This window comes from Mirounga leonina, unplaced genomic scaffold (assembly GCF_011800145.1).
Source record: "Mirounga leonina isolate KUSES-001 unplaced genomic scaffold, KU_Mleo_1.0 Mir_175, whole genome shotgun sequence".
Lineage (NCBI taxonomy): Eukaryota > Metazoa > Chordata > Mammalia > Carnivora > Phocidae > Mirounga > Mirounga leonina.
This window is the reverse complement of record NW_023270453.1, coordinates 10,953,586-10,967,147: the sequence shown is the minus strand read 5'-3', so window position 1 is coordinate 10,967,147 and position 13,562 is coordinate 10,953,586. Positions and strand designations below refer to the sequence as shown.

The window sequence follows — 13,562 nt, the reverse complement described above, 5'->3', positions numbered from 1 at the left end:
TAAAAATAAAAATGTGACGTTCTAGAATATTCTTTAAGGAAATTGTAATTACTGTAAGTTCCTGCCATTGTCACTGTGATTAAACACTTCTCTGTATGTAGCTACACAAGCCCCGTTAACATGTCACCCACCACTTCCCCCCTCATTCCTGAAGAGCTGTGTTCCAGGTAGTTGGTGCACAGAGTTATGAATCGATCTCCAACGTGGGTAAAGCTAATAAATATGGTTTGGGTGAAAGGCACTGGTAAAAGCTTGAGATGTTATTACTGTTCTCATGCACTTTATTATTTTTACATTGTGCATCCTTTTAAGTAGATTATTTGTTCGCCATAGTCTCCATTATATCTAAGCAAAGCATTCACAGAAATTTCTAAAACCTTTTCATTTCTCTCTGTAGGTTGTTGTTTCGTAACATTTTATACAAGAAAAGCTGCACTTGAGGCCCAGAATGCACTGCACAATATTAAAACTTTACCTGGGGTGAGTCGGTTTACTTTTGTACCAAAATCACTTTATTGCTTGAAAATGGTCCTTTCAACTGAAGGTTCTAGTTATGGGCTCTTAGTGGCAAAAATGACTTTGGTCTTTTGAGGAGTGTGTGCTGACCCCTCTCTTCCCCTCAGCAGCCAAACCAGCTGGCCGGCCCATAAAGAAGGACTGGCATTAATGCTGATGGAAAGAGCTCTCAAATAGTATGTCCCCTTGTTAGAAAATCAGAGTGACCCCACTGGGTAGCAGCGGCTGCCAAAGAGTATTGGGTGGGCTAAGATTTTAAAAGGGGGGAAAAAAAATCCAACACACACGAGAAAAGCAGATGGAAAAGGAAAAGCTTTTACTCACCAGGAGCCCCTTTTGAAATTTAGTCTTAGATTTTCTTTTGAAAGGACAAAATGTACCCTGTACAGCCATAATATTAAACCTCCTAATGGTTTCTCAACAGTCAACGATGGTTAACAAAGTCAATGTTTTAATGCCTAATTTGTGGCTTCTTATTGATAGTGAACAGAAAATACAAAGCTTACAATTTTTTTCCATTTGAACTGATGTATGTAGCTACTGCATCAGAACACGTTATTTCTGGGGTTTTGTGGCAATTTTATATATTGCATGCTGGTGTAAAGTATCTTGTGCTGTTTGCGTATTTTCCCCATTGACCCAAATATCAGTGATGAGTTCATTTAATATCCTACGGATGTGCGTTGGTTCTAACTTGTGGTAAGTGGTGTAATAATAATTTCACTGAAACCTGGTTTGATCAGAGTATAAGAAAGATAATACAGTGTCCCTAATGTTTTCAGCTGCCATTTTGCTGTCTCTGTAGACATACGCGGACACCTGTGTATTCACATGCTAACATATGCACACATAGGCATTTTATACCCCATCACCCCCAGAAAGGAGAGCATTTGTTTCAATCACCTTAGGCCCATTGAAAATTTCATAGTATTTTATAGTGGCAAGACACTCAAGAAAAAGTTTTCAAACCATTAGCTTCTTAGCCACCCAAAAGTAATAAATTATGAACCATGGTCTTCAGTCCCACCTCTGTGGCTCCTCCCTTTTCCTTAAAGCAAATCAAAGAGCAGAGGATTCAGAAAAGCAAGCATGTGGTAGCAGAATCCTCCCTCCCCATTTTGCTACTTCTCCCTGAAACTTTTAAGGTGGTTTTAGTAAGGCAGGTTTTAGTACATCTAAGTGCTTTTGCTCAGTGACTTTTTTTTTAATATTATTTCAGCTTTGTTTTCCTTATAAATGGAATTTTTTTTTCAATATAAATTCTAGAAGCCTGCAGTGTTAGATCACATTATCAAATGAAGCAACCAAGACAAATATTTACTGGCTCAGCCGACAATAGGAAAAAAAAAAATTTTTTTTTTTAATTTCTCAGTCTCCTAATCAAACCCAAAGACCACTTTGTAGTCCTTCTTTTAAAAAGAAATACTTTATAATAATCAGCACACAAAATCCCTTCTGGTATATTTTAAAAAACTCCTGAGATGACGAATTTATTTAGCATTTAGGGTATATTAATGCCGAATCACATTCTATTTTAAATTAATGCAAAGCTTGGGTAATTTAAATTCATCCACTCCACTAAAATTTGCACAACTCCCCAGTATGCCGTCCTTAGTGGTGAAGACACTCTCAAGAAGCCCAGAGTTAATATGATGAGTGGGCCATGTTGAAAAACATACAAGGGGCTGGCAAGTCTGCTTCTGTTTGGGACATCTTACTCTGACCCTTTCCTAGCAAACAAGTAGCATCTTCAGTATTTAAAAAAAAAAAAAATGTTGCATACATTCTGTTTTTTCTCTTCTTAAAAATTCTGCATGTGGAAGTCAGGAATGGTGATTTTGGAGACCCATTAAGTGCAAGGATTCTGGAGTTGAAAAAGATGGCTTGGGGATTGTTTCTTGGTTTTCTTTTTCTCCGGTTCAACTTCATCTGCCCCATTACCTGTGGTGGGTTAAAGGGAAATCGTGAGAAGCCAGGTCTGATTTGTAGGCTCCCAGCCTTCACAGTGCACACAGTGCTGGTACATTTGCCACTTCAAGTTAGGTAAATGGGAACAGGGTTCCATATATTGCATTTACGGATAGTTCTGTCTGATAAACATCACCCTGAACAGCTATCGGGAAAACATGAAAGTTGGTTTCCTTTCAGCTGTGAGCTTTCGGTGGACAGAAAGAAATGGGACCAGACATAAAAGATTAATGCATATTTGGGGGGAAAAATATTGCAGGGTGCCTTGCTGTTTGATTACAAGCCTTGGAATTAGTCAACATTTCCATAATTCTAAACCAATATACACCTGTTTTCTCACTGTGATGTGAAGGCACAACTTAATTTAACAGAACCCCTGCTGTGCTAAATCTCTTATTAACTACCAAGTGAGTTCGGTAATTTAAAGTTGTAGCACTACTATTTTAACTGGTTGCCTTCAGATTATGAAATTAATAAGAAATTAATGATGCACTTTGCCATATGCCTTCAATTTCTTTCTGAATAAAAATAAAAGGGATAAAGAAAAACACATCAGCAGCTGACACTTTAAAGCTTTTCTGTTTATCATTTTTCCTGCGGATAAAATCCATTAAAAAGGCACTTGCTGCTTTTTTTATTTTTCCTAAAGTGTCCAAAACTTTCCATTTAAAACAAGATCAAATAGCGCTGGGTTGCCCCCCCCCCCCCCCCGTTTAATTTTCTTTTGCAGCTGATGTTTTGTATCATAGAGAACTTTTATCGTGCTTCCAAACTTGATTGATGTTTAGGGACCCGTCTTTTGGTCTTGAGAGAAACAAAGAACTCAGTATGGCAGAGGAAAAAAATGCTGATGGGATATCTTATTCAGGCACCCTTCCTTCATGCCATGTGTGGGTCGTAGAGACCCTTTCCATAGTGGACGGGGGGATAGGGCGAAGGATCAGTGCAGAGTGAAAGGGCACATTTTTCACGCCATGTGACTGAGGAAGACACTGGGTCTTTCATCCTCTGAAATGCTCACCAGAAATCCTAGAAATACACTATTGGAAACAAAGGGCGCCAATTCAACAGCTCAGCACAGGGAGGAGCAAAGAATGAGCATCTGGGGGTCCTTTCCCTGGGTTGACCCCGCCGTCCTCTGGAAAGAGAGGCCTGATGCTTGAGCAGCAGATCACATCTCAGGCACAATGCCTCATTTACTCCTGACATCCCGTTAGGTTAACAAAACACTAAGGAGTCTCGAGTGCCTACTGTGTGCCAGGCACTAAGCTAGAGCAGTTCGTGCGTGCGCATGCCTGCCCTTCAGCTGCATAGTGAGTGAGACTCCCGTCACCCGGAAGAGAAGACCTCTGGTATGTCAGGCAGGACCACGTGACGAGCCCTTGGGCTGGCTGCAAACCTGACCTTTGCTGAAGCCGAGTCACTCGTGTTCCTGGACAGATTTTGGTTGCCTCCGCCTGTTGACAGGATGGCAAGTCGGGCTCAGAGGTGGCTTCTTTTGTTCAGGAAGGCACAGCCTACCTGGTAGAAATCAGTAGAAAATGTCATCGTCCACCGTTGTATCTCCCAGAGAGAAATCTTTGTGAAGGCGACCTGCGAGATTCATTTTGTTCTCACCGACTTGATTTAGCTTAATTAAAAAATAAAATAAAGACCTTAATTGAGGCGCAGGAAAGCCCCCACGATCTTTTCAATAGTCAGACGTCCAGGGCCCCAGAGCCCCGTGCCCATGCCTGCACTGTGCCTTAGGTCATTCTTCTTTCAAGGTCTTCACACATACTGTCTCTAGCAATAAGGCTTTCTGATTGAAAATCTACAGCAGTATCATTAGAGCATTCACTGTATAAATTAATTTAATTAAGGAGGTAATAACAGAGAGGAATACAGTTTTGAAAAAGCTCTTAAATTTTAACAGCAAGGAGGAATCAGAATCTAAATGTCTTGTAAAATATTAATTGCAAATTTCTTCCAGACATTTTCTCGGCCTATGCCTTACTCCTTCCTTTCTTTCTAGAATCACGACCAGTTTTATTAAATGCAGTTTATATTAAGGAGTTACTGCCCTGAGAGAACATTTGTTTAGAGCACTCCATTTTAGTGGTGGCTTACTGAAAGGTGTTTTATAATAACACATGCAATGTGAGCAAGGACTGCACGTAGATTGGAGATATAAAAACAAATGAGCCTCATCCAGTAGGAAGAAGCTGTAAATAAAACTGCCTCTTGGGACAAGTGTGTTCACCCACATGAAGTGAATGAGCCCCTCTTGGCTTGCCCTTGAAGAGATCATTTACCGACGCGGGTAGGCACTCTCTTTCCTCCCAGGTGGCTTTCCATGCAACTCTCCATAGAATTGTACCCCTGTGTCCTTTAAGAGTGGAATGCTGGGGGTTTAATATTCTCTCAACAGAACAGCTAGGCTCTCACTGGGACCAAATTCAATTTGCCCATTGAATGCATTTTGAGGTGCTCATTTTCTTTGAACCACCTCTTCTAATTATTAATAAGTATTTAAGCCTTTGTTCTCAGAGCCTTGATGATTATTTTTATCATTCATCATTATTATTTCTGTCATAAAATCCCTCAAACCCCATCTCATCATATCATGGATATTCCCCGCCCCCCGCCCCAAAACCATCTCACTTAAATCTAAGCCTAACTAGGCCGGGCTAGATAAAGTTTCTTCTCTGATGCCATTTACTTAAAACAGGAAGAAACGACCAAAACATCTGCACGAGCAGGATTCAGTCCTCAAAATCGTGTATCATGTAGAACACACAGAACATTCATGCACTCATTTGACAAGTCTTCATCGAATTTTTATTGTTTGCCCAGAACTGCTCCGGTAACTAGAGAATACAGTAGGAGCCACGCTTTATACTACTTTATAACTGAATCACCCCAAAACAAAGCAAGCCCACCATGCCTGTACATGCTTAATGCTTAATAAACAGCTCTTGGGGGCGCCTGGGTGGCTCAGTTGGTTGGGCGACTGCCTTCGGCTCAGGTCATGATCCTGGAGTCCCAGGATCGAGTCCCGCGTCGGGCTCCTTGCTCAGCAGGGAGTCTGCTTCTCCCATTGACCCTCCCCCCTCTCATGCTCTCTGTCTCTCATTCTCTCTCTCGCAAATAAATAAATAAAATCTTAAAAAAAAAAAGTAAATCCTGGGCGCCTGGGTGGCTCAGTTGGTTAAGCGACTGCCTTCGGCTCGGGTCATGGTCCTGGAGTCCCGGGATCGAGTCCCGCATCGGGCTCCCTGCTCGGCGGGGAGTCTGCTTCTCCCTCTGACCCTCCTCCCTCTCATGCTCTCTGTCTCCCATTCTCTCTCTCAGATAAATAAATAAAAAAACTTTTAAAAATTTAAAAAAATTTTTAAAAATAAGATTTTATTTATTTGGGCGCCTGGGTGGCTCAGTTGGTTAAGCGACTGCCTTCGGCTCAGGTCATGATCCTGGAGTCCCGGGATCGAGTCCCGCATCGGGCTCCCTGCTCGGCAGGGAGCCTGCTTCTCCCTCTGACCCTCCCCCTTCTCATGTGCTCTCTCTCTCTCATTCTCTCTCTGTCAAATAAATAAATAAAATCTTAAAAAACAAGCAAAAAAAACATTTCAAATATCAAGAAAGGAAAATCACAGGGCGCCTGGGTGGCTCAGTCGGTTGAGCGACTGCCTTCGGCTCGGGTCGTGATCCTGGAGTCCCTGGATCGAGTCCCACATCGGGCTCCCTGCTCGGCGGGGAGTCTGCTTCTCCCTCTGACTCTCTTCCCTCTCATGCTTTCTGTCTCTCATTCTTTCTGTCTCAAATAAATGAATAAAATCTTAAAAAAAAAAATAAAAAAAAAATAAACAGCTCTTGGATATTTAGTGCCCAAATGAGTTAGTTTCACAAAATATTTCCAGAGGAGTCAAGTTTTGTTCCCGAAAAATGGCGGTTTTGCCCACAAGTGTTCCAAGTGCTCCAAAATCCAAGATGAATATAGATTTGCTCTTCCATGTGTGAGAGAGATGTAATTTATATCCTATACCCAGAGCTCTGTGTACGTCTCTATATACTTAAGATGGATATATATTCACACACATCCACATGCGGGTATTAATTCAGCCAAATAAATAAAACCAGGAAGATAGAGCTTAAAATCCCATTTTCTGTTTGGCCTGCCAACATAGCCTTCATTACTTTGTAGTCCCCTTTCTTGCATTAGGCTTCGTGAACTCTATCCTTCTTACGCTGGTTCGTCTGTTGGCTGGTCTCTGCTTCGAGTCAGGATCATGGCGAGTGCTCAGTGCATGTGCGAGGGCCCTTGAAAACTGCCGTTTAATGGTGTTAATCCCTGCCTTCCACCTTCTTAACAGAAGAGGAGGCGCTGAATGAGATAATGTATGTAATGCTTTCTGAGCCCCTGAAGAAATGTGTTTCGAAGACATTGTTTCTACTTGACAGGTTGTATAGGTGTGAACTCCTCTCGGGTAGCAACCCAACATACCAAAAGTGTGTGCCGTGTAGTGTGTAAACTGGGAACATCGATTTGGTTTACGTTCTTGAGATTTGCATTTGCTGGATGGGGCCTGGGCCGAAATTGTTGGCCTCGTAGGACCTGCCCAAAGCAGCTATTCCCCTGCTGCCTGCATTGTTTTTAGTATAACCCTAAGTTCTGCAGAAATGAAAGCTAAACGAAAAGTAAGGACCATTTTTTTTTTTTTTAAGATGACCTTGTGAGTGACTGTGATGGAGAGTGAGTGTCATGGTGTGGGTAGGGAGCAGCTCCTTGGGGGTGCACCTGCCCGCCTGGAGCCAGGCCAGCGTGGAGAAGGGCTCAAGCTACAGAAAGAAGCAGCCCCAAGTGAGATCGGGCAGGCATGGCAGGGGTGCTGAAAGAATCTCAGGGCCCAGTTGGTTCCCAGTCTGCAAGCCAATCGCAAGAGGTCTGGGAAAGCACCTTTTAATACTTCACAAAAAGCCCTTGGAACTCATCTAGTTCACGCACCATAAAATTTTTACCTGCCACCTGACTGAGCAGAGGGTACTTCTGCTTTAGGCTGGCAGGCATTCAGTTTAGTAGCTTTGATCGGCACGTAGTGATGTATGGCTTTGATTAACTAAAATGAAAACCTGGTTACTTTTAAAATAGGACCCACTCAATACAAGGAAGTCTGTGGGAGAAAATGAGGGGTCGTTGGTGGTGAAAAGTTGGAAATGACCAAGCGAAGCAGCCCAGCCGGCCCAGGGTTAAAACGGGGAGCAGCGGGGTGCCTGGATGGCTCAGGTGGTTAAGCAACTGCCTTCGGCTCAGGTCATGATTCTGGAGTCCCGGGATCGAGTCCCACATCGGGCTCCCTGCTCAACAGGGACTCTGCTTCTCCCTCTGACCCTCCCCCTTCTCATGCTCTCTCTCTCTCATTCTCTCTCTCAAGTAAAATGGAACTTGGGTGGAAGGTCTTGCTTCCCTGGTTTTGCAAACAGCATAGTCTCAACTACATACCTAGTTACCCAGACTGTTGTGAGGGCTTCAGAGAGCATCTGTGCAAATGCCTGAGCTCAGGGGCCCAGCCGAGGGTGCAGAATTGCCCCGTGTCATGAAGCAGGACTGCGATCCCATTGGTGACATGTGAGGACACAATAGGGTGGCACAGTGGCAAAAAAAAAAAAAAAGAATAGTTAGATTTCAGAGGTACTTATTTCTCTTTGATATCCCGAGACTACCTCGGGAATATTAAATTCACTCATTAGATCCCAGTTCCATTAGAGGTTGATAAGATTTCAGAAGAAGATTGTGGGGAGAATCCATGAATTTGATTAAAGTTCTGGATGGAATTGCAGAGGAAGGAGTTATGACAATCAAATGAAAGGGGAAAGGTTTTTTTCTAATTTTTTTTAAAGATTTTATTTTTAAGTTATCTCTACACCCAATGTGGGGCTTGAACTTACAACCCCAGGGGAAATTAAAAAAAAAAAATAATGAAGTTGGAAAATAGTTCAAATTATGCCTTCAGAGTATTATGTAGTCCCCATGAGAACTCGTCCCCTGAAAACATTCCTGTCGTGCCAGACAGACCATGGGCATCTGTCACGGGGTGGGGTGCGCACAGCTCAGGAGACTGTGTCCAGTGCAAGTGGGCTGGCCAGTTCTCAGCCTCAAGCTCCAGGCCATGAAAAAGTATGTGACCTGGGTGGGTGTGGAGAGAGTTCTCCCCAGGGTTCTTCCCCACCCACCACAACACGGAGAATGGCCGAGCTGGGGGAAGAGAGGCCAGGATCAAAGGGAGCCTTAGAACCCCCAGCAGGCCAGATCCAGTGCGGTGAGTGCAAGGCAAGCAGGCCAGCCCCTGGGAGGCGGGCAGGGAAAGAAACTTCGTGTACCCTTTGCTCATTTGAGCCGCAGACTGTCACTGTGCACAGGTGCTCAGGGGGTCTCATTAGTATTATGACATAAGCTGTTAAAGTTGTTTTGATAATAAAGCAGTATCTCAGGACCGCATCATTACTGCTCTCCCTACCCACAAGTCACCAAGATGAAAGCATAAACAATAAACAGTTGCCTGCAGGAGATTGCAGAGAAGGGACACGGTGACAAATGTTCTCTTTGACACTCTGTATCGTCCCTGACTGTCATTACTTCCCACCAGTACTCAACACACACGTGTACTGCCGTCCCCTCCCCCACCAGCTCCGAGGCGCTCTGGAAAGTGCTTCCTTTCTTCCTCTGCAAATCGAAGTGGTTGCACTCAGTGGTTCTTAGAGTCCTTTCTAGTCTTGCAGGACTGTTCTCCTGTGCTTTCTCTACAGTGATGTCCTACTTAAGGAAGAATATCTGTGTGTACATCTGTCTGTCTGCCTGCCTGTTCATCTAAGGGAGGCAGGCAGATGGACATGACTTGCTTCAGCTGTGCGTCAGTAACTTCAGAAGACAGTTGAACCTTGAACCACGCTGGTTTGAACTGCGTGGGTCCACTTACAGGTGGATTTTTATATATAAATACAGTACTGTAAAATGTATTTTCTCTTAGGATTTTCTCAATGGCACTTTTTTCTTGCCAGCTTACTTGACTATAAGAGTACAACATATAATACATATAACATTCAAAATACATGTTAATGGGCTGTTTATGTGACTGGTAGTAGTTAGGCTTTTGGAGTTAAGTTTTTGGAGAGTCCAAAGTTATACACATATTTTTGACCACACCGGGGGATGGTGCCCCTAGCCCTCCCATTGTTCAAGGGCCAACTGTACCTTGTACAGAAGAATCTGGACCATTCAGATTCTCTGGACATCTACTTCTCATGCCCCTCTGGTTTTGAACCAACAGAGAGTCCACCACTCATAACTTTCCCACCATCGGGAAGGAGGGGGAGGTGATGAGGGCTAACGAGCCAGTCTAATTCCTTGCTTACAGCCTTGGTTTGACAAGTAAGGGCACTTAACCTGATGAGGCTTCAGGATTATTGGTGGATATCTGTCACCTGTTTGATTCCTGTCCCCAGTTAACAGGGGTGAGTGAGTCACCTGTGTTTGTAGATGGCTTTACAGTGTTGTTGGCTATCCCTTCTAAAAATATTTCAGGTGATGTATTGATAGCGTTCACCTTGTTATACTGAGGACACTGAGGCACTGGGAGATTAGATTAACTTCTCTGACCTCCCCTAGCCAAGCAGTGACAGCACTAGAATTAGAGCCACAGTTGCTAAAACTCCCCAGGAGCGTGGTCTCCTGAGAGTGGGTTCGGCACGATGTTCACCACATCCTAGGGGTAGGGAGCGTGACTCGGGAGGCCGGCACAGCACAGCAACAAAACCACTGCAGAAGTCGCCGTGTGCTGGCTGTCCACGGAATCAGGCACCATGGGGAGGCTCTGTGACTCTATCACTTGGAATTGTCACAGCATCTCCACAAGGCATGTAGCCAAAGGCCCCGCTGGCTGGTGAGGAACGGAAACTCAGGAGTGACTGTCCAGGGTTAGACAGCTGGTGACCGTGAGCCCCTGACCCTGGAGGCCACTGTTGGTGGCGCGGAGGCTTGCGGGTCCTGGGCCCGGCTGGGTCCCGCCGTTTCAGGAGACCAGTGGCTAGTGATCCCCCCTAGTACTGCCATCGCTCCATCGATCCCCTCGGAACGCCCGCGTCTGCTCCCTTGGGAGCTGTCCTGAACTAGATCTGTATCCTCAGCTCTTTGACCGCTAGAGCTGGCCGTGTCACACGGTGAGCTCACCCGAGGGTCAGAGCATCTGGGTCCTGGTGCTTCGCTAATAAGCAGGCCTCCCCGGAAGGCAGCTGGTGCCCTCCCCCAGGAGCCGGTCCTGATGCCACGTGATGCCACCGCTTTGCCAGAGATGCGAAGCCAAGCTCTCTTGGCCAGGCTGACACCACCGGCCTCATGGGTGGGTGCGGCGAGAGCCATTTGCTGTGACTTGGATCTGAGGTTCCTCACACCAGGCTCTCAAAGAGGGAGCTACCCATCAAAGGCAGTCACTCCTGTAAGAGGAACTGCTTTGCAAAAGTGATTATAAATGCAACACCTTTCTTCAGAGGAATGTAGCTTTACCAACACCATCTCATTAACATTCATGTTATTAGGGTCCTTTTCTTTATCTGCAGCCACAGGCTCTCGGTCCCAGTCCCCAATCTGCATTCTAATGCCCTGCTCCGTCCATCTGGCCTCCCCTCCATCTCTTGGCTCTGTGTCCATCCGTAGGGGAAGGGCAGAGTGGGGGCTGGGCTCATCTCAGAAGATCAGGCACAAACCCCGTGGCTCACCATCCGAGCATGAAGCAGCAAGCCAGCAGGCAGGCCGTGGCCGTGCAGGAGGGCTGGCAAAGAGGTGGACGTTCCAGCCACCCTCAATCATCACGCCCCCCGCCCCGGTATTTTACTCTTGAGTCTGCAGGGCCCCCGAAGCATCTGAATCCTCTGCTTCTGAAAACAGGGAGCCAGACACTGCACCCCAGAAGAGCACACTAGGAAAGAAGCAGCAGGCGCCACGGATGGGGTCGCACACAGCCCCCTCTGCGGCCACGCTCACAGCCACGACATAGTCAGGGGCTTTCCCTCGAGTCCAGGAGGCTTGGGTGTCCTCTCTCTGTCCCCATCCAGCCACCTGCTCTGTTCCCCCCCGTTGTCGGCAGGCAAGGTAGGACCAAAGGCTGAGTGCGACAGGAGGGCAAGTTACCTGGTTAATTCCGTCTGGGCATCATGCCACGATTGCTTTGTTGACGTGAATGTAGATACATGGGTGTGTCATGGAGACTTGGTCACGTGCCCGCCACCACTGCCACGGGCCTGGTGGTGACAGCAGGAGCCGGGACGCTGTGTTATGGTTCATGGAGTTAGACCGGGGGTTCTGTGATCTCGGGGCCACCGAGTCCTATGCTCCCATCCTTTATCAGGGACCGGAAGGACCAAATTAAAGTGAGGAACTAGGTTCCCTAGAAACTCACCTCCACCCTGAAGGTTAAACTGGGTGACCGCGGGTCAAATTCTGCCCTTTGTGCGCTTACCCACGCATACACTGTATTTAGTTTCTTCAGAAAAGCATACATATAAATACAGTACCAGGAAACCATGCCAGATGTTTTGTACTAAGTGGTGCATGAGGTCCAGTGCACCGTGGACCCAGTGCCCTCGAGTCACATGGATCAGGAAATAGAAAGTTAATTACTGTCATTGCATATATACTGTAAGCTGGGTGTAAGTGCAGAACAGTAGTTCTAGAACTCCAGAAGTTTGTTTCTGGCAAATTTTGGTTTTGTAAATGTTTTGTCTAAATGACCGATATTTTTCAGTGACTTTCAGAATTTAGATAATTTTAACCAAGTAGCAATAGTAATAGTTAACGTTTACTGAGCACTTACTATATCTTGGGCACTGTGCCCAGGGCTTTAATTATACACCTGAGCTCATGAAAATAGTAAAATAATAGGTAAATAATAAAACAGTGAGTAATAATTTGTTTTCCCCCTCTGGTTGCGCTTTCAACGAGAAGACTATCATTCCAAATTTAAGAGCATTAAAGTAGTTTTGACTATTACAGAAAAGTTCCCTAACAAATCATGGAATGTCTCTTCTGGCTAATAATTTACCTCCTCCACCTAGATACAAGGATGATGTGAAAGACAACTGTCCTCTAATTCAGTTTAACTTCACCTGTAATCCTAACCATTCTTCATATCTGATGATTCACTAATATTTACAAACTATCATTTAAATAGGGAGAGGCGCTTCAGCCTAGATTTGGACGAGCCGTATCTTAGATTTCTTCTACAGCTCATGGAGGCATTAACTATAATCACAAAGCCTACCAAAACTCACAGGTGCCACTGGGGCATCAATTAAAGAACCCTAATCACTGAGTTACCCAAATCATTCCTGAGTCAGCATTGCCCAGATGGAAAACCTGGAGGTCATTAACCAAAACTAAATATCATCCAGTAAGGAAAAGAAGAGTCCCAAACCTAGGAAATCCTGGGGCTGCTTTCAGTAGATTTCTGTTTACTTGAATGTGGTTCTCTGGGTCAGCAGAAGAAGAGGGGGCATGTGGAGGAAAATAGACCCCATCTCATCAGAGGTCATGGACTGTGGAAGCTAAAAGTGTTTTTGGAGACAGTACTGCCCACCCCTCATGTTACAGATGAGGAAGCAGAATCCCAGAATAGGTGGCGAGGTGGAGTGGGAGGAGCAGTGCGAGCCTGTTGCTCTTGTCCACGCCTCACGCCCCCACAATTCCTGTACGAGATTATACCAAACATGTCACTTAAAGAATCAGAAATTCAGGACCCAAATGACCCCTGTCCGTGGCATTACCACTGTATGATGTGAGGCAGCCGAACGTGGTGATTCTTTTCTCCTTTCCACCCTCTGAGAAAGACTCAGGAATAATGTTCTTCCTGGCCATTTACCTAAAATGACAGGTGAACTAGATGAACTTTTACAGAAGGGATGAAGAAAAGCGAAAGTCATCCCAAGTTAAGTCCATTTGCCTCTAGTGATTAGTAACTCGGGCTGCACCATAGACTCACCTGGGGAGCTTTTGAAATTATATATGCCTGGGCTGTGCCCCAGGCAAATTAAATAAGACTCTCTCAGGGGCG

General features: G+C 45.2%; 1 protein-coding gene across 7 annotated transcripts in view; it reads left to right on the top strand.

Annotated features, from left to right (window-relative positions):
• Positions 1-13,562, top strand: part of CELF2 (CUGBP Elav-like family member 2) — a 300,840-nt gene that overhangs the window by 192,872 nt on the left and 94,406 nt on the right. For 6 of the 7 annotated variants that reach the window (XM_035021670.1, XM_035021674.1, XM_035021671.1 and 3 more), the window contains exon 3: positions 398-480. The exons of the other annotated variant lie outside the window; for it this stretch is intronic. In XM_035021670.1, the coding sequence (XP_034877561.1) occupies positions 398-480 (83 nt within the window). The remainder of the gene's footprint in view (positions 1-397; positions 481-13,562) is intronic. 7 annotated transcript variants of the gene reach the window in all.